The 22466-nt window shown below is 35.8% G+C and overlaps 1 protein-coding gene across 1 annotated transcript in view; it reads right to left on the minus strand.

The window, feature by feature from the left end:
- The window catches only part of CFAP47 (cilia and flagella associated protein 47), an 857531-nt gene that overhangs the window by 673149 nt on the left and 161916 nt on the right, over positions 1-22466 (minus strand). The window contains exons 25-26 of the mRNA XM_027875456.1: positions 12166-12361; positions 9478-9687 (exon numbers count right to left, since the gene is read on the minus strand). Coding sequence (XP_027731257.1) covers positions 9478-9687; positions 12166-12361 — 406 coding nt within the window. The remainder of the gene's footprint in view (positions 1-9477; positions 9688-12165; positions 12362-22466) is intronic.

A 22466-nucleotide genomic window follows, 5' to 3' on the forward strand; every position in this document is an offset into this window, starting at 1 on the left:
TGCCTTTGACAGGCAGCCTGCTAAAAACAACCAGAGCCAATATCCGCCCCCCCACCCTCACTCTTTCCTCCCTCATTTCCTACAATAGAATAGAAAGGTTATGGTGTAGCAGAAAAAAAATAAAAACACTGACCTTAGAATCCCAAAGGTCTAAGTGTAAATTCTCACTCTTACAATAGCTATGACCTTGATCAAATCCCTTAAATTTGGGGGATTTCGTTTCCTTATCTATAAAATCAGGCAGTTAGACTCAATGATCTCTAAGAGCTTTTCCCTGTCTAAAATCCTAAGTTTAACCAACACAGAAAATAAAATGTCCTATATTGTTCAAGGAACCTTAAAGAATGTAGGATCATAGCTTTAGAGCTAAAGGAACCCATCTAGCACAAACCCTTAATTTTACAGATAAGTAAACTGAGGCCCAGAGAAGCTAAAGAAAATTGGTCAAGCTCATAGGCATTAAGTAGCAGGGCCAGAATTCAATTCCAGGTGCCATAATTCCAAATCCAGCATCCTTTCCATAATACCATGCTAATTATCTCTTCTTATTGATTGTGAGTCAATAAAAACACAGGTCTTATCAACTAAATTTATCACCTATCAGTTTTTGATTTTCAGATTTGCCAAAGCTAAAAGTCCATGTTAAATTCTAAATGATACTCAATATTCCAGGGCAAACACTTTGAACTAGATCATTCTCAGAGTGCTAAACCACAAGTGTCACTAAGATTAAGTGATAAAAGAGAGAGAAATGAAATGTTTTTGCTTTGTTAGTTGTCTTCTAAATTGCTATTTAATTTCAGTTACACTAAATTATATGTCCTCTTTTGTGAGAGATAAAAATTCAGCAAATTAATGCTATAATTCTGTGGCTTTGTGAATAATGCTGCACTCAATAATTATTTCCTTTATATAATATACATGTGCTTAATATTTCTTCCATTGTTCCAGGAAGAAGAATTCAGAGCAATTCTTTGTTTAAGAAACATAGAAATGGGCCTCCTGGAAACATTACTTCTATCCTTATTGCTACTTCTTTCTCTCTGAGAAGCTTCATGGTAGGAAGTAGAAGAGTAATAAAAACAGACAACTTCCAGATTTTCCATTTCTCAGAACCAAAAAACGTACCACAGTTACAATGTATTATCAGGCCTCAAGATACTACTCCAGTACTGCCATCAATTCATGTGCCAAGAGCACTGGACTGGACTTAGGAGATCCAGGGTCTATTCATGACTCTGCCATTAAGCTAGTTGTCTCACCTTCTGCCTGTCACTGCTGAGCTTCAGTTTCCTATCCTGCAAAATGAAGTTGTCACACTAAACTGAGTCCAAGAATTTCTTCAGTCTCTGAGGTGACTATCCTCATTATTCCATGGTGCTCAACAGCTGGATTGGAGCAATCACTAGATAGAATTCCCAAAGCAAGTAGAAGACCCAGCAGACCCCTAAACATACTACTCTGTCCACAGAACAACAAATGCTCCTTAATTTGCTTTATCAACCTAGCTGCATTAGGTCTTCGAAAGAAATTCAAAACTTTTTAGTCATCTATGAAATCACATGTGTAATCTCCTTCTTTGTCTCCATGTAATCCTAACTTTCCAGTTAAGTATATAAAAAAGGAACTAATTTAATTTATAATTTTTGCAGTTGAAGAAATAATGGTACACAGGAATTAAGTAATTACATTTAATTTTACCAGATTCATGATTTTATCAGTGTAGGAAGTACCCCATAAAAAATTTCCTCTACCAGTATAGACTAGTACTCTTTCCAAAACATAGGTTTCCTGGGAGTACTGAGAGGTTTGGCAGCTGGGTGGTACAGTAGATTGCACACTGGGCTTGGAACCAGGAAGATTTATTTTCCTGAGTTCAAATCCATCTTCAGACACTTACTAGTTATGTGCCCTTGGGAATGTCACTTAACCCTGTTTGCTCAGTTTCTCATTTGTAAAATGAGCTGGAGAAGGAAGTGGCAAACTCACTCCAGTATCTTAGCCAAGAAAATCCCAAAATGGGGTCACAAAGGGTGGGACATTATTGAAATGATTCAACAATAACCAAGAGGTTGAATGAATGGCTGAGGATTATAGTTAGGATGTGTCAGAGGTGAGATCTGGACCCAAGTCTTCCTGGCTCCAAGGCCAGTTCTGAATTCCAGCCTCTGCCTCTCATTAAGAACCTCAGATAGCCTAAGAAGTGCATTTAAATCATTCCCTGACAGTCTGTTCTAGAATATACAAAGTTTCCTGTATCTTTATTAATATCCATTTATTTGGAAAAATTATATTTAACAGCCATGAAAATGGAACTCAAAACTGGCCAATTAAGTCTAAAATGCATTCTCAATAAATATAGAAATCCACAATGATAAATTAATGTCTAGGTCAGTCTTTGATGTTTCTTTATTGTATGCTTATTTCTATTGAATCATTTTTAAAATAATTAATTCTTATTTAAGTGAGTAATTATGACCCCTCTATTATTTTAATGAAATGAAGCATAGCAAGGTTTCTTAACAAGTAAAAAGGTTTATGACCCCATAACAAGATTTGATAAGCTACTTTGTCATTATATAGAAAAGTTATTCAAATTTAGTATTATGCCATCTCAAATTTGGATATCAGACCCAATGGGTTTTTTAGTCCTTTTGAGAATGATTGAGGACAAATTTCATGAATATTTCTTTAAATATAAAATATTACAATGTGATTATTTTAAGACTTGTTGAAGTATAAGATATATGTTAATTATTTACATTTTAAGCTGCTAAAGAATTCCGTTATCTTTGAATAACTGAAAGATTATTTAAAATCTTTTTTTACATAACTTTTATATCAGAAAGAATGTGATACAGCTAGATCATCAGTGTTCTGTAGTGTGCTAAAGACTAGCGACTACTCAAAATATACAGGATTTTGTCCAGTTTGAAGAACAGGACCAGGGACCTGCCCAATCCCTACCTGAACCAATTCTCCTCTCCACAGGCATCCTAGCAGCCAAAGGGCTCGCTATACTGATGCTGGATTTAGTGGGGATACCTAATAATAATTAATGAATGAATAAATGAATGAATGAATGAATAGATATATAAATAAATAAATAAATGATATGAAACTAATTGGCTTTAGCCCTTATTGCAGCTCAGAATTTCTGAACTGAAGTGACCCAACAGCTGCAACCTCCCAAATATCAGAGATCAAAGGTGTGTGCTACATTACTAGAGGTGAAAACTACTTGGCCTCTGCATAATATCTCTGTAATATAATTAAACCAACTATGTTGACCTTAATGTATACTTCTCAAGTTAAATAATATTGGTTCCTTTAATTTTTACTCACAATTGTGAGAATCAAATGAAAGAATATTTATTGGACACTTAGCAGAATGCCAGGCACATAGAAGCTGTGAAATAAGTGCTTATTCCCTTTTCCTTCCTGCTCCCATAGTTCCTGTTTTCTAATCACTTTCCAATCACCACTTCCCAGTCCCTTTCCTGTGAGACCTCTCAAAATTTGCTGCTGCTCTGAAGTTACACAATCCAAATTTGAACTCAAGATTTGTTCAACCCAGTTCAATGGAAAGATTATCACACATTTCTTACATGCTCCAATCCAGCTTATACATCTGTCTGCTAATTTGCCTAACTACTAACAAGTTTAATTCATGATTCAGTACAACACCAAGATACTTTCAAGTTATGACTAGCCACGAAAAAATTATTTAGTCTTCAGGCTATTTGAAATATATTTTCAACCTTTCTTTGGTTTTCACATAACCTATTAATTGACTTATTTCACATGTAACCAAATAGCATTTTGAAGGCTCCCTAAAGGTAATGCATGTTTTCCATTACATAGGGCAAGGATCTTAAGACAAAAATATTAATGACTTTCTCAATGCCTTTCTTGCTCAGGACAAGTATGAATCAGAGAAGAAACTTAGATTCACAATTGGAGTCTCACAGTAGATTTTTGTCCTTGTATCCCTTACCAGTGCCCAGCAGAGAGCTTTACAAATTGTATGGACTGAATAAATATTTATCAATTTGAATTGAAAGGGATTTCAGAAGCCATCTAATCCAAGTCATACCTTAACAGAATCAATCCTTTCTACAATGAACTTTCACTCAAAAGCCACCAAGGGGAGACACCACATTCAATTTTTATATGTTTCTCTTTATTTTGAGTCAAAATCTGACCCTCAGCAGCTTCTGCTCACTGATTCTAGTTGTTTCTTCTGGGGCAAAGCAGAATAAGTTTAATCCTTCTTCTAAATGACACTTTTTCAAATGCTTGAAGACAGCTATCATGCCCACCTTCTCCAAAGATTTTTCTCCAGGCTAAGCAGGCACGCTTCCTTGAACTAATCTTCATCTGGCATGAACTTGAAGCTCTTCCCTTCCTGGTTGTTCTTTTATGGATGCTCAACCTGTTTCCTATGCCCTGCCTAAAGGGTGGCAAACAAGAACTGAACAAATTACTCCAGACATAATCTGACCAGAGTAGAGTACAAGAAGGCTATGAGCTTCTAAGTCCTTGAGTAGACTTTTGTTAAGGCAGTCTAAAATATCATATCAACTTTTTTGGCTGTCATATCATGTTGACTAATATTAAAAAATAATGCTAATATGGATAAAATAGCGAATATCCCAGTTTACTGTAGAAGAAAATAATATTCTAAAAGACATTCATATAAATAGTTTGTAATATCATACCAAACTTTCAAAAAACATAACTGAATTGTTTAATAAAAGGCAATGTGGAAAGTAAAATTTCATATCTCAAGAAAAAACAAGGTACAAATGTTAGAGAAATAGGACTTAATTTTCTTATTCACAGTTCTAATTTTTCATTGTTGCATGGCACTGAATATCAAAACTCCATATAAAAAAAGAAAAACATAACTGGATTAATCAATAATCAAATATTCATCAGAGGGCTAAAAGGTGAATTAAGAGTGACTCTAGAAAATGGCGGACACATAAAGTTTTGTAACTTCATCATGATTTAAAAATAATAAACTTTTTAAATTTATAGTATTGGTTTACTTACAACCTAATTCCAAAACTGTCTATTCATTTTTCTAAGCATTAACCTAACAAGACAAAATTGAAAATCAGCTACATAAAGTAATAGGGAAAATCTGTCACATTTGAGTAATTAAATAGATTTTGTTTGGTAGTAGACAAAAATCATTTAAGAATAATGAAATGTGTTTTTCATTTTGAAATTCTATAAATGAGATGACAGAATTTCAAAATGCCTCTATGACAGTAATTTTTTATTCTTTTTTTAATTTTCCTTATATCAGGAACTACAGTAATAGTACTACAGGTTATTTTAAGGTGACAAGGACTAGAAAGGAAAAAGAAACACTTAGGAAAAGCCATTTGTCTACTTTTCAGCACATATATAACCAATAATGAACATAAAGAACACACTTCAGAACTGTTTTTAAGAGGAATTAGATTTATCTGATATAGCTGCAACATGCACCATTAGAACCAATGTAAATTACAAGATAGACTTTGTCTTAATATGGAGAAGAATTTCCTAACAATTAAAGCTGCCTGAAAATTGATAGGCTGATTCATCAAGAAGTGAATTTCTTCAGCACTAGAGATTTTTAAGCAAAGTCTGAATTATTGGAGATGCCATAGAGAGGAGACTAAGCTTTCAGTTAAGGATTGGACCAGATAAACTCTACAATCTCATCCTAGAGCTTTTGAAGGATTTTATGGCTAAAATGTTGAACACTAATCAAGTTTTAAAAATAAAACATAATAAAGTACAGGAACATTGTAATGAGAATCAGAAGACTGTCAGTTACAGTACCAGCTCAGATAATTATTAGCAATGTGACTTGGAATAAGTCATTTTGGAAAAACCACTAAAACATATTGGGTCTCAGTTTTTTTAACCTGTAAAAAGGGGACATTAAACTGTGTAGTCTCTAAGATCCCATTTAGCTCAAACATTCTGTGGGTTCATGATTCTAAATTCCTGGCATAACAGTAGATTTTGTTGGACCTAATATTTCTCTATTTTCTTTCTTCATTAGAGCTCAAGATATTCTTTATAGAATGAATAAATGAATGAATGAATGAGAATGAGTGAATGAATGCATTTAAAATTATTTATTAAGGGTTTACTATATGCCAAACACTGTGTCAAGTACTGGAGAGATAAATACAAAAGACAGTTCCTGCCCTGAAGTAGCTCATCCTCTAACAGTAGAAAACCAGGCATATAAGGGAGCTCAAGTTGAAAAGAGGGAGTGGGGTTGGCAAGGGCAGAGGTTATAGTATGCTGTGTACAGCATCATATGGAGATGGTTGTGAAGTGGCATAGTGACCCACTTCCAAGCAACAAAAGGGGACAGTTCATCTGTCAGAGCTCAGGTATTCTTGTGGGAGAAAGAGAATGCCTGGAATACAGGAATCAAGGTTGTAGAGATGATCATAGGTGTGATCTACTTAATTTCCAACCCTAAGTTCAACATACTTCCTTATATAGTTGACATTAGGAATTTCTATCATTTACATTTTGTGCCACTTGATTTACTCAACCCATAGAACTTAACTGGTAACTGAAAGCTCCTAATGTTCTCTTAATTGTCATATCCGATTGCCTCTTCTCAATCTTCAACTTTTTTTTTTTCACCTTTTCTACAGCATTTGAAACTGTCAACCACCTCCTTCCTCTGGCTACTCTCTTCTGTCTGGATTTTCATAACAATAGTTTCCCTTGGTTTTCATCCTACTTTTCTGTCCGCTCTTCCTCCCCAGATTCCTCTGCTGGACAATTATTTACATCATTCCTTCTGGCTCTAAGGCCCTGTCCTGAATCTTCTTTTCTTTTTCATTTGCACTGTCTCTTCGGACCTCAGTTGTTCCCATGAATTTACTTATCATCTCTACATGCAGACCTTCTAGATCCATACATCCAACCCTTGTAGCTCTCTGGAGCTTCAATATAATATAACCAACTGCCTATTGGATTAGATTTAAATTGATATCCTAGAACAAGTCTGCACAGCATACAGCCTACAGGCCGCTTGTGGACTGCCAAAGGATTTTGGGCAGGCCACGAAAAATGTAGAGGATGTAAAAGAAAGTAAGGATGTAAGAAGTGCTTTGTCCGTTCTCTGCTTAACCTGCCTTCCTCTAGTCCCTATTGTGTCAGTCATGTAACTTGGTGAGTGAGCTGCCACTGCGCACTCTTTCCTGTTTGTCACATGACTCAAGGCAACCAACCATCATGAGTTTGCCTCTAGTCTGAGAGGAGTGAGAATTGTATCTTTTCACTGTGTTTTCAGTTGTTACTGGTGTTGAATTAGGGACAAAAGGAGTGCAATCATGTTCTAACGCAGCTGATGCCCGCTATGAAATGAGTGGCAACAATGCGAGAGCTCCTTCCTCTCCCTCCCTGAGCAGCGGCCCTCCAAGTTACAGGAGTGCCAGGTGCTCTCTCCAAGGCAGCACACTCAGTTCAGTATTTCGTTGCATGTGAGCAGTTGCTGTGGAGATTTTTTGGTTCTAACATTGGAATTTGGGGGGTGATTTTGCAAAATGGGTGATAAAAAATGGAAGATTGAATCAGAACATAGTGTTTAATCTGGAGTGGACAAATAAATATTTGTTTACGCAAGAGATAAAATATTGTGCCTTGTTTGCCAAGAAGTAACAGCCTTTCCTAAGGAATACAATCTTTATCACCATTTTGAATCAAAATATTCTGACTTAAACAAATGGGACACCAATGAAAAACTAATTAAAGTATCCAAATTGTTGAAAAATCTCAGTGGGGAACAGTGGTTTTTCAAGAAAGTAAACTCAGAAAATGAGGCAGCTACTAAGGTTAGTTTTCAGATTTCTAAAGAAATTGATTTCAGACATGATTCTGGAGTACAATAAACTGATTGCTGACAAGAAATGTAATACATACCATTAACTAAATGTAAACAGTAAGAAAACCTGGAAAAATGTATTAAAATTTGTAATGTTTAGCAAAATAATTTTAACATTAATATGATTTCATGATAAATAAAAATCTTAATAAATGTAATTAATTGATATTAATTGAAATTTCCCTTTTTAATATGGTTTATTTGCAAAATAGTTTTATCATTAATTATACCTTTACTTGGAAAGTGAGCCACTAAAAACCTATCTGTGGCCTGAAAAAGTTTAGCCTATTTTAATTTTGGCCCCTATCTACTGCCAAGTTCTGCAGGTCTATCCTAGAGGCACTTCAAACTCAACACATTTAAAATTAAACTCATTTTCTCACAAAAACTCATCCCTCTCTTCTGAATTACCCTTCTAAGTCACAGAGGCTCCCAACCTTGGAGTCATCCTCAACTTCTCACTCTCTCTCAATCCACAAATGCAATCACTTGCCAACCTCTAAGCCATCTCTTGAATCTACCTGCTACTTTCCACTCAAAGGACCACTCCCTTACTCCAGGTTTTCATCACCTCTTACCTGGACAATTACAATAGATTCCTTACTGGCCTCCCTAACTCCAATCTCTCTTGTCTCCAATCTATTCTCCACACAGTAGCCAAGGTGAATTTCCTAAAGAACAGATGTGATCACTCTGCTACCTAATAAACTACATTGGGTCCTTATTACCTTTAGGCTCAAATGCAGACTCCTGTGTTTGGCATTTAGTCTCTCATAGCCTAACTCCAACCTACCTTTACAAGCTTATGTATTATTTCCCTTCACACACTTTATGGTCCAGCCAAACTGTCCTTCTTTCTATTTCTTACACATAATATTCTGTCTCCCAATACTCCATGCCATTGCATTAGCCTGGAATGTACTCACTAATTATTTCTACCTTTTCTTCAAAGTGCAACTCAAAAGCCTTCTGAACAAAACTCTTCCAGGTCTCTCCAATTTCTAGAGACTCCCACCACAAAATTATCTTGTATTTATTTTTATATTATTGTGTATATACATGTATGTATATACTTACATATGTGTATATACATATATACATAGAGAGAGATAAAAATGTATATGCACTCATGAAACCATTCTTTTTATATTTGTATCCATGATGCTTATCACAATGCCTGATATGTGGTAGATACTCAAGAAATGCTTATTGATTGAGTGATTAATTGAATGAAGAAGTTCAACAGACTTAGACACATGAAATACAAGGTGAAAGAAACATATTACAAATTAAAATGTTTTCTTTTTCTTTTTGCCATATCAAAGATTCATAATTTCTTTTATAATCTATCAATGATTTAAAAATAATTAGCAGGAAACACAACTTAGAGATTATTTAAATATTGATCCTGAAAGCAGTGACATTTTAAGCTTTATCTTATAATATTAAATGTGATATTGTTAGGAAATTTATACTAAATACTTTAGAACATAAATTAATGATCATTCTTTCCCTTTAATGAACACAGAAGCACCCAAATAATCTATATTTAAACACCTTACCAATTATTTTCTTCATCGAAAAATAGCACATCAGCCGAAAAAGACACTGGCTTCATTGATTTAAAACTGATGTGAGAAATTAGTCCTGTATTTATTCCATCTGGTGAGACTTCAATATATTTGCCATTTGGAAAATCCACAGAAAGGACATCTATCATAACACCATCATAAAGCTTAATTGTTGGAACTCGGGCATATACTGCTGATTTCCTGTTTTCAAATGAATCATAACTGTTAGTTCAAAAGAACTAAATATTAGATCTCTATACACTTACCAATCTGTTTTATACAATCATATCAACAAAATAGTTACCAAAATGTTATCAATATTATTTTCTATGGATTTATTATAGTAGGATTGTAATAACCTCCTATAAATAAGCAAAGTCATTATTCTAAATCTACTTAGACTAAAACTTCTCTGTACATCAAAAAAGAAGCCAGCCATTTTAAGATTAGCCTAATTATAACTATAACATTAGCCTAAACAGTACTCTTGTTAAATATGTATTTTTTAATATTTTAATTGGGACAACGAACAATATTTCTACTTCTAAAACCTTAGTTTATGTTACTCACATTGTTTATGTATTTATGTAACTGTGAATAAATAAATGAAATAAAGTTAGGAAGGAAAAAAGGAAGGAAAGAAGAAAAGAAGGAAGGAAAGAAAAAAGCATAACCTACTATGTGCTAAGCATTATGCTAAGTGCTACAGATGCCCACAGAAAATTAAAACAGAACCTACTTTCAAGGAGCTCACATATAGAGAGATTCAATTGGAATTCAGTTGTAAAGATTCCATGATCCTCAAGGTTCAGCACCAAAGAAGATAGCAATATATCATGTTTCATATCATTCCACTGATAAAACTATCAATTTCTGACATTGAACTAACTTACAGTTCCAAGCTTAGTCTTTAGTAGCCTGAGCTTTCTTTTCTAGGTTCTTCAGGCTACTGTATCCACAGAAGCAAGTGCCAGGCCACATCTCCATATACAGTTGTTTTCCAGGATGATGGGCTGTGAGGACTGGCTGAAAGCAGGACTTATTAAATGTGGGAATGCTGCCATTCTTAGGACTCTCTTGGACCCAATGCCAGTTGGTGACAGTTGGTCAACAATCAGTGGTGGTGGAGGTGAGGAAAGTGTGCTCCTTCACAGTGAAATCACTCTCAGGGATGGCTATGACGCCCAGGCTAGAAGCAGGACTACTCATGAGAGAGGGGAGGGAGAGGGAGAACTGCTATTCCCAAGACTCTTGAAATCAGGCCATCTGGGTCTCAAGGAAGGGGGTGGCCATTTTGACCATGAAGCTGTTTCTGATTCCTTCATTGTATTTACTCAGCATATTTTTTGTATCTAAATGTATGTATGATTTGGTTCTCCTGGCCAAGCTGTCTCCTGTTTCCCTAATGATATCATACCGGGCTGGCTTGTCTGCCCCATGAGTATGTTTTAGAACTCTTTATAAGAAGTTAATGATTCAAGCAAAAGTTCCTGGACAAATTTGAAATGTTTTCAACATTGATGCTAATTAACCTTGGAAAATTTTCAACTAGCCCTTGCAAATGAAGATGTTTTTTAAAAAACAAAAATCACAAGTTTTAGTTTCCTATAGATTGCCTATCTTCTCTATGTCTTAACACTCTCACGGTCATTTAAAAATGTATAAGCCATGGATATAAAAATTTCAGTAATATTTTAATACTTGGAAATCAACATGAGTAAAGAAAAATATCTAATTAATACACTAATTATTTTAGAAAAGGTTGCTACCTTTTTATTATCACCATCAACAAAATATTTATGTTGTTAAAATAATACTGCTACTATAGCCTTGATTTTGTTGTTTGTCCTTCATTCTCAAAGAAGACCATGGCATCAGGAAGATGATGCTATGACTTGCAAGGGAATTGGATTTAAGTGAGGGAGGATGGAGCAAGGTCACCAGTCTCACTTTCTCCTCCAGAGCCATCTGGGTCCATTGCCAAGATATAGATCAGGATGACTAGAGATGACCCCTATAGCCTTATGAAATCATGTAATCACATAATAATCTCTGGGCCACCAACCCACCCCACCTCCGAACTCAGACTCATACACCAGGTACCTTAAGAGATGACTGCCAGAGATTCAAGGTACTCTATGGACCTGAACTCTTAAAACTATAGCTTACCCTTCTATAGGTACTGTTTTCTTTCCAAATAGCTTAGTTATTCTGACTTGGTACGGTATAAGTGAAACTAATTTTTAACTTTTATGAATTACATTCTTGATGTGGAAAAGGTTGTCTTTCTTATTTGTGCTCCCAATGATTAGCACAGTGCCTGACACATAGTAAATAATTAGTAGATGTTTACTGAATTGATTGAACTTTTCCCAGGACTGATTATAACCACCTAGTATTTAAAGCAATTTGCTTTTTATGCATGTATTTGAATTAAACAAAACTTGGATTTTACATCTGAAATTCAAGAATATCCAGTGTTTCTACACAATACAATATACTAAATTGTGTGTACCAGCTCTTTACAACTTCATTTGTATTTGTATTTTCCATACAAAAACACAACTAATGAATTTTCTAGTTACTCTTCCCTACTATAGAAATGAGCCATAACAGACATCAGTAGGACAGAACAAGAAGGGAGCCTACACAGGAAATTCATTTTAAGTAAATATTTACCTGAAATAGTTTTGGGGAATAATGTTGATATCCACCTCAGTTTTCACACCCAAAGGAACAGGAGTCAAAAACACAAATGGAGGGTCAAAAGTTAACTTGGGTGCTCTCACAGTTCCTGTTAGTGTTAACAATCGGTAGCAAACAGGATCATCCTTCAGATGAAGAGGAACTTCAGCAGTATATGTTCCAGGACACACTGATGAAAAATTTAACAAGTATTCACCAATGTTAATTTGTAGGGGGGAAATGACATTTAAAATAACATAGAACAAATCAGAGCAAGTTATTTGTTTTAAAAGTATGAATTATAGTCTTTGTATCCTCAGAACCACATAGAATTCCAGGCACATAGTAAGCACTTAACAATTATTTTGATTTGTAAGTGGAATCAAAGATCTGTGATTTGTTCCAGATGGGTATTCACTCCACTAAAGCAAATGACAATTCTTTGGTATATGCAATTCAGTGGCATATACAAATAGAAATTGGGGAGCGGAGGGACACTAAACCTTATATAAAGATTCTGAGGGCCATGTATTGATTTAGTAAGCCACATATTATTATTATTATCTGTGTTTTATTGCATTTTTATTTATTTCATTAAATATTTTCCAATTACTTTTAAATTTGGTTCAGACAGTGGTCAGGAGTGTTGTAGATCAAACATTTAAGCTGCCCTAATGATTTGCTCTGACTAAAATTAGTTTGGGTGGAGCCAAGATGATAAAGAAAAGGTAGGAACTTGGCTGAGCTCTCTTCCAAACACCTCTGAACACCTTTAAATAATGCCCTAAAATAAATTCTCATGTGGCAGAATCCACAAAAGGATGGAGTGAAACAATTTTCCAGCCCAAGACCACTTAGAAGGTTGGCAGGCAAGCTTCATCGCATTGGATTGAGAGTGGAGTGCAGTGCAGTGCAGGTTTCACCAGTGCAGATCAGGTCCCAGCAAACCAGGAGCAGGCCTTGGGAGTGACTCCATCAGCAGTGGTAGCAGCTGCTTCTGAAGCTCTCAACCCACAGACAGTAAGAGATCAGAAGGAGTTTACAAGACCTCTGTAGTGGCACTGGGAGCAGGACTGTGTTGCTTTGCCCCTACTCAGATCTGGGTCACAGTCTTGGGAGATAATCCCAGGGTGAGGAGAGCACTAGCACAACAGAGCTAGTAGCCTCAGTGGAGCAGAGACCCTTTTCCCAGTTCCATAGCAGGGAAGAGTACTTGCAGACCAGAGTACAGGCCAGGAGAGCAGTAAACACCTCTCCTTAGATCATACCACCTTGGAAGAACTGAAAACTTACAGGTGCTTTACAAACCCCTGAAGCTTGGGTAAGTGTATCCTCCACCCTGGAAGCAGAGCTACACTTTACCAAAGAGTCAAAAGTCAAAAAATAGGCTGGAAAATGAACAAACAATGGAAAAAAAATTCTGACTATAGACAGTTACTATGGTGACAAGGAAGATGAAAACACATATTCAGAAGAAGAAAACAAAGTCAAAACTCCTACATCCAAAGCCTTAGAGAAAAATATGAATTGGTCTCAGTCCACAGAAGAGCTTAAAAAGGATTTTAAAAATCAAGTAAGAGAGGTGGAGGAAAAAATGGGAAGAGAAATAAGAATGATGCAAGAAAATCATTAAAAAAAAGAGTTTGGTAAAGGAAGCACACAAAAAATACTGAAGGAAATAATACCTTAAAAAAACAGAATAGGCTAAATGATAAAAGAGGCACAAAAATTCACCTTTTAAAAAGCAGAATTGGCCAAATGGAAAAGGCACTACAAAAGCTCACTGAAGAAAATAATTCCTTAAAAATCAGAATTCAGCAAGTAATGACTCTATAAGACATCAAGAAACAATAAAACAAATAAAACAATGAAACAATAAAACAAAACCCCCAAAAAATGAAAAAATAGAAGACAATGTGAAATATATCATTGGAAAAACAACTGACCTGGAAAATAGATCCAGGACAGATAATTTTAAAATTATTGGACTTCCTGAAAACTAAGATCCGAAAAAAAGAGCCTAGACATCATCTTTCAAGAAATTATCAAGGAAAGCTGTCTTGATATTCTAGAACCTAAGGGTAAAATAGAAATTTAAAAATTCCACCATTGCCTGAAAATCATTTCCTGAAAGAGATCTCAAAATGAAAACTCCCAGGAATATTATAGCCAAATTCCAGAGCTTCCAGGTCAAAAAGAAAGTATTGCAAGCATCCAGAAAGAAACAATTCAAGTATTGTGGAGCCACAGTCAGAACAACATAATGTTTATGGAATGGAGAACCTGTAGCCTCAAGGCCATATGTGGCCTTCTAGGTCCTTGAGTGCAGCCTTTTGATTGAATCCAGCTTTTAACAAATTTGTTCTGTAAAGTTTGGATTCAGTCAAAGGGCCTCACTTGAGGACAAAGAAAGCCATCTTTGGCCTCAAGGCCACAGATTTCCCATCCCTGATTTAGCAGCTTCTATGATAGTCCAGAGGGCAAAGGAGCTAGGATTACAACCAAGAACCACCTACCCAGCAAACCTGAGTATACTTCTTCAGGGGAAAAAATGGACATTCAGTGACATTCAGACATACTTCTTCAGGGGAAAAAATGGACATTCAGAGGTCTTTCAAGCATTCCTGGTGAAACCAGAGCTGAATAGAAAATTTGACTTTCAAATATAAGGCTCAAGAGGAGCATGAAAAGGTAAACAGGAAAGGGAAAGCATAAGGGACTTAATAAGGTTAAACTCTTGACATTCCTACAAGGGAAGATGATATTTGTAACGCATAAGAACTTTCTCATTATCAGAACAGTTAGAAGGAGTATAGGCAGATAGAGTGCCAAAGTATGAGTTGAATATGATGGGATAATATCTAAAAAAAAAAATTAGGGGGGTAAGAAAGAAGAAGAAAAGAAAAGGGGGAGGTAGAATGGGATAAATTATACATAAAAGAGGCAAGAAAGAGCTTTTACAGTGAAGAGGAACATGGAGGAGGTGGTGAGGGAACACTTGAATGATACTCTCATCAGAATTGGCTCCAACAGGGAATAACACACACACTCAATTGGGCGTCGAAATCTACCTTCCCCCATGAGAAAGAGAAGGGGAGTGCTCATAGAAGGGAGGATGAGGGGGAAAATATAGCTAGCAAGCATAATTGTGAAAAAATTTTGAAGCAAGTTTCTCTGATAAAGGCCTCATCTCTCTTATATAGAGAGAAATAAGTAAATGCATAAACATGAGCCATTCCCCAATTGATAAATGATCAAAAAATATGAACAATTTTCAGATGAGGAAATCAAAGCTATCTATAGGCATAGGAAAAAATATTCTAAATCACTATTGATTGGAGAAATGCAAATTAAAACAATTCTGAGGCACTATGTCATACCTATTAGATTGGCTAATAGGACAGAAAAGGAAAATGACAAATGTTGGAGGGGATATGAGAAAATTGAGACACTAATGCACTGTTAGAATTGTGAACTGATTCAACCATTATATAAAACAATTTGGAACTATGCCCAAAGGCCTATAAATGCATATCCTTTGACCAAGCAATACCACTACTAGGTCTTTATCCCAAAAGAGAGTTAAAAAAAAGGAAAAGGGTCTATATCTACAAAAATATTTATAATAGCTCTTTTCTGGTGGCAAAGAATTGGAAAATGAGGGAATGCCTATTAACTGGGGAATGGCTGAACAAATTGGGGCATACGACTGTGATGGAATACTATTGTGTTATAAGAAATTATGAACTAGATGCTCTCAGATAATCCTGGAAAGACTCACATGAACCGATACAAAGTGAAATGAGTAGAACCAGGAGAACATTGTACACAGTAACAGCAGAATTGCAAAGTGATCAACTGTGAATGACTTAGCTATTCTCAGCAATATAGTTATCAGCAATATAAGCAACACAGCAGTCCAAGACAACTCTGAAGGACTGATGATGAAAAATGCTATCCATTCCCAGAGGAAGAATTGATGGAGTCCCAATACAGACTGAAGCATATTTTTTTTACTTTATTTTTTCTTAGGTTTTTATTTTGGTTTATGTTTTCTTTTACATGACTAATATGAAAATATGCTTTACATGACTATACATGTATAACCTATATCAAATTGCTTGCCTTCTCAATGAGGCGGGAGGTAAGGAGAGAGGCAAAGAATTTGGAATTCAATTTTAAAAAACAAATGTTGAAAATAGTTTTTACATGTAATTGGGGGAAAATAAAATACTAAATAAAATAAATGGTGTCTCCAATAAAATAAAATAAAATAAAATTGGTCACCATGAGGCTCATATTTAAAGCTTGGTCAGTTTGGTTGGTACTGCCAAAATTTGTACTCCATAAACATAGTCTAAAAGAAAACAGAGTAATCTCTAATAATCTTGATGATGATGATAATAATATTTATACAATGCCTTAAAGTTTGCAAAGCATTTTACAAATATTATTTCATATGTTCTCACAACAATCCTGGGAAGTAGATGGTATTATTATCCTCATTTTACAGATGAGGATATTAAGGCAAATAGAGGTCAAGTGACTTAACCCCAGACATAGTTTCTGATACAAGATTCAAATTCAGGTCTTCCTCACATCAAATCCAACTCTCTACCCATTACTCCACCTAGCTCCTTTTTACCTCCAAGATACAATGAGGTATCAGAGTGTTTTTAAACACCTTTAGAATCACTAATATAGTAATAGTCATTTGGTAGCTTGTAATATAGAACATCACTGGAGAAGGAAATGGCAAACCATTCCAATATCTTTGCCAAGAAAACCCCATGGACAGCATTGGAGTGCTGTGGTCCATGGGGTTAGGAAGAGTTAAACACAACTGAACAACAACAATATAACACATATTATTGGGATTTGGAAATTCTGCATTGATTTAAATTCTCTTAAGTTGCTCTTTGACACACAAAAAAAATCATCTTTAAAACTAATATTCTCCTGAAACAAACCTCTACACCTATAAATCATTGAACATCACTATCCCTGAAAAAGCAAAACTTGGGAGTGGGAGGGAAAGGGAAAGAAGCATGGTGTGTAGTAGCCTGCAAAATAGTACCAGTAGGAACTTAACATAAAATATATTGAACAGTAAAAAATATGGTCTAGAAAAGGAGATGGGCAAATAATGTGGTGGATAATAGATAGACCGGCTGAATGCTTCACCCACAAAATTTTAAGATATTTAATGGAAGGTCACAAGATTATTGAGTAAATCTGGATTTACAGGAGGACACAAGCAATTATCACAAGGGTTGTTAAGATCAAATGAGATAATATTTGTAAAGTGCTTAGCACATTGCCTGGCTCATAGTAGGTGCTTAATAAATACTTATTGACTGATTGACATATCTTGTTTTTTATCAGTGAGGCAGTCCCTGGCCTTATACTGGCTAGGGGAAGCACTGTAGAGATGCAGATCTTTGTAAAGTCCCTGACAATTCAGACCATCATGTTTGAGGCTGAGCCCAGTGATGCTATCAAGAATGTCAAGGGCCTGATGGGAATATTTTTATTATTTTAAAAGACATTAAAATGACCTTTAATTAATTATCTACCTGTGAGAGGCTCCTTGAGGTGTTCAATGCTCAGCCTTTTTTGGTCTGTTTCAGTTCCTGTAATTTGTATGCTTCAGTAATTAAGGTGGCATTAATAGTTTTACAGCAAGAAATATGAAAGAAAAAAAAAGAATGGCAAAGACAAAACCCAAGACAAAGAAGGCATCCCACAATATCAACAACATCTGGTTTTTGATGCAAAACATCTAGAAGGTGTCACTCTCTCTCTGACTATGACATGCAGAAAAAGTACAGCATATAATGGTGCTATGTCTGCGAGGAGGTATCATTAGACATTCCCTTTACTATCTGGCCCAAAAATAAAACTGATAATATGATCTGTACAAGTGTTATCTCTGCATGCACCTTCAAGCTGTAAACTGCTGTCAGGAATTCAGGTGGTAACACCAACAATCTGTCCCCCCAAAAGAAAAACAAATAAATAGGTAGCCCTGGCACCAGATTTTGGTCTCACTCTCCTGGCTGGTGTTCTTGAGTGGTCTGTCATAGCAAGGTTTTGTTCCTGGGTTCCTGGGGCTGTGTTATCCATAAAATCTCCTTTTCTCTCAATCTGCTTTTCACTTTCTGTTTCCCATGCCTGGAACTCTCCCCCTTCTCATTTCTGCCTTCTGGCTTCTCTGGCTTTCTTCAAGTCTCAGCTAAAGTAGCACCTTCTATAAAGTCTTTTCCAAGTACTCCTTAAAACTAGTGCCCTCAATTTATCCTGTATAAATCTTACTTGTATATAGTTGCTTGATGTTGTCTCCCTCATTGGACTGTGAGTTCCTTGAGAGCAAGGACTGTGTTTTGTCTTCTTTTGAATCCCCCATGTTTAGTACAGTGTCTGGCATATAGTAGACTCTTAAAAACTGCTAGTGAACTGACTCATCAACTGATGTCTGTTATCTACTATTGTTATGCCTATAAAATTCATCTCTCCTCCCAACTTCCCTATTTCTATTGAAAGCACCATCCTCTCAGTCAACCAATTTTAAAACCTTAGAGTCAACTTTGATTCTACTCAAGCTTTTCTCCTCCCATGTTCCAACAGTTGACAAGTTGTATCATCTACCTTGATAATACTAGTATCTATCCTTTCAACTCTAATCACTTTGTGGTCACCTAATGTCAGGCCCTAATACATACACAGCACTTCAAAAACTTCAAAGGAATATATAACTGTCATTATTATAATTTTTCTCACCTGCATTATTGTAATGATCTCCTAATTGGTGTCACAATCCCTAGTCTCCTTTTCCAATCCACATTCCACACTACTGCCACGATAATTTTCCTAAGGCACAGATCTGATCATGTCCATCTCCTAACCAAAAACATTCAATGGTCTCTCTAATACCTGAGATAAACAACAAAATTCCTTAGCCTTACATGTAAGGTCTTCTAGAATATGACTACTTTCCTAACCTACTTTGCCATTTTATTTTACACTGTTCTCATGTACACTGCAGGTACAGGCCAACATTTCATTGTGTATTCTCACTTTCATGAATTTGTGCAGCCTCTCCCTCATACCTAGATCACACTCCCTTTCTTATTTTGTCCTGTTAAAGTCTTCAAGAGACTCAATTCAGATGATGTCTCTATCATGTTCCTTTTCCTTATTCCCTCATTTAAAAAAAGGTTGAGGGTGATACTAAGGCTAGGTAAGACATAGCCCTTACGGGCTCAGAACTGATGATGCCTCCCATTTATTCGGCGCTTCCTGGCTTAACAAGTGCTTCTCTTTCTCTCATTTGATCCTCACAACAGTCTCATGAAGAATATGGTGCAGGTGTCATTCACACATTTTTACCAATGAAGAAACTGAGGATCAGAGAGTTCAGTGACTTGCACCAAGTCACACTAGTAGGAAGTGGTAGGACCAGGAATCTGATTTAATATTCTGATCAATGTCCAGTAGTCTTCCACTATCTCAAACTATTAACTTCTAAATTATTATTTTAATAGATCATTTTCCTCCAGGAGTTAATTCAACCTCAACCACATTAAGAAGTTTAATAAAAAGTCAACTATGTTATAAAAACGTTCTTAGAGGAGTCAAAGTTCCTATAATAGTGGTACAGTGGATAGAGCTCCAACCTTGGAGTCAGGAGGACCTGAGTTCAAATCTGAACTAAGATGCTTGACACTTACCAGCTGTGTGGCCCTGGGCAAGTCACTTAACCCCATTGCCTAGCCAAAAAGCAAAAAAAAAAAAGTTACTACAATAAATATGGATAAACTAGCATGGCTTTAAATTTAAGTGAATAAAGTGATATTTGCTTTATTCTTCCAGCACAGGGATTATAGGAAGAGTATGATAAGTTGTTTGTTGTTGTTTTTGAACCTGTACTTCTCTGAAAAAATGCATGGAAGCCTTAGCCTTTTTTTGAACATTCCTTTGGAATTTGTCTAAAATTTATGCTAATGAAGATGATGTACCACTGAAAGACCCTAAAAAGTTACACAATAAGCCACTGGAATTTTTTTTAGAGTAAAGCAAATTTTAAATTATACCATTAACTAGACAACTTTGTAGAGAATATTCTATTTAACATGGAAAACTAATGTATTAATTTAGAGGTAGTTAGCTCTCACCACTTCTCCTAGAATAAAGATAAATTTAGATGCTTTATTATAAGCACAATTTGGTACAGCTTCATTTGCCACTCTGTCTCCATTAAGAGAGGCGGTCAGGAGGCAGTCCAAGTTCAAATAAAGTAAAAGTGGAACCAATTTTACATAGGCTATGCTGATCACTTAACGGGGCAGAGAGGCCATTCGACTGCTTTGGCACCTGAAGTATAAAAGGCACTAACTACCGAGAGTCCAGGGATTTGGCAGAATTCCCATTACCTTGAAGTGGTTCCTTTCTGACTTCCCAATTATTACTGGCATGGATATGGAGGAGGGGGGGATAGTGTTTCATCTGAGTTTATATAGCTGTTTGTTTCCTTCCCCTGCCTCCAAGTTTGGGGAATGCATCCTTTTTTAAGTTCATTCTAAATAAGGAATTTTTATTGTATTTTACGGTTCACAAGTGCCTTATTATATTCACATCCTAAGCATGAATTGCTGGACTGGATTGAGCTAGGCCTGGCCTAGAATACAAAATGATTGTTGCAGGCACCTATACGCACTAAAGAAACACAATGATGAATGCATGAGCAGGCAACCACTCATCCTTTTGTCTTCTCCATCTCATTTGTTTCAGCTCTTAACTAGACCTAGTACTCTTTGATGGGGCTTTAAAGCTTCTATACAGACATGAAATCCCACCACTTTTCTTAGATGATATACATTTACATGGAAAAACAGCCATCTAACTAGAGGAACCCATGGTTTCCATAGTTTCTCAGAGGAATCTATGGTCTCAATAGTATCCTCATAATAGAATAGTGGAAGGAAGGACATAAGAAAGGAAGGAAGGAAGGAAGAAAAGGAAGGAAAGAAGGAAAGAAGAAAGGAAGGGAGGGAGGGAGGAATAAAGAAAGTAAGGAAAGAAGGAAAGAAGGAAGAAAGGAATTTGTCTAAAATTTATGCTACATGTAGGAAGGAAGGAAGAAGGAAAGAAGGAAGGAAGGAAGGAAGGAAGGAAGGAAGGAAGGAAGGAAGGAAGGAAGGAAGGAAGGAAGGAAGGAAGGAAGGAAGGAAGGAAGGAAGGAAGGAAGGTAATCTATTCATCAAGCACAGCTCTGCAATCTATAGTTTCTCACATGGAACCAATATGATCATTCAATGCCAACATAAAGAAAACACAAAGATATCAAGCTAAATAATATTTTGTGATGCTAGTGGACAATTTTTGAGGGATTGCATGGCCCAAAGGACTATATAGCAAGCTTAAAATTCTATAAATTCTAAGTCCTGAACTGTAGCCAATTTTTTAAAAATTTGGCCCTGAGTACTATGCCTCAAATCATTTCACTTGAAAAATAAAGATAACAATATTAATATTGTTTCACAACTAAGAAAATGTATAAAGAATAACCAATTTCAGTGCTCTTTGAAAATGAAAATAATGTGAAAATGATCTCTCAAGTATTTATGTGGTTATGAACTATAAGCTTGTATAGACAACACATTAAAATCAGGTACAAGCTCTCATGTACCTTCCTTCTTCATTTATTTCCATTCTCATCACAAGTTAACTAGTCCCCCTACTTCCAGCCCTCCCCAAATCCCAATTCATTTTTCTCTATTTCCAGGCAACTCTCTAAGCATATAAATTGCATAACAGTTGCCAAACTTCATTGGTAGGAGGAATTTCCTCAATGGGAATACTCCATATTAATGAAGTCACAGGTCTGGTCCAAAGAAAACAAATGAAATTGGCCTAACTACACTGACAGCTTTGTAGTTTCTCTTTAAAAGTCTTCAGAGGCTCAGTCCCTAGAGGTACTGAACTGCAGTCACCAACAAATATATTTATGTTTTCATATTCTTAAGCTGCGTATGAGGATTTGTACTGGATGTTATATCCTGTCTCAACAAGCATTATGGAATTCTCATTTTGATAATAACTGCAGTGAACACTGGAAAGCAATCTATATATACAAGAGTATATACAGAAAGTACAATAATAAATTTTAAATGAATCTAAGAATTATATAACTATAATGATCCATCTTGTCCATGAGGAAAAGAGGCAAAAATACATCTCCCTCCTTTTTTTGCAGAAGAAAGTGACTCTAGCTAGGTATGGAACATTACATATAC

Source organism: Vombatus ursinus, unplaced genomic scaffold (genome assembly GCF_900497805.2).
Source record: "Vombatus ursinus unplaced genomic scaffold, bare-nosed wombat genome assembly UNPS02014809.1, whole genome shotgun sequence".
Lineage (NCBI taxonomy): Eukaryota > Metazoa > Chordata > Mammalia > Diprotodontia > Vombatidae > Vombatus > Vombatus ursinus.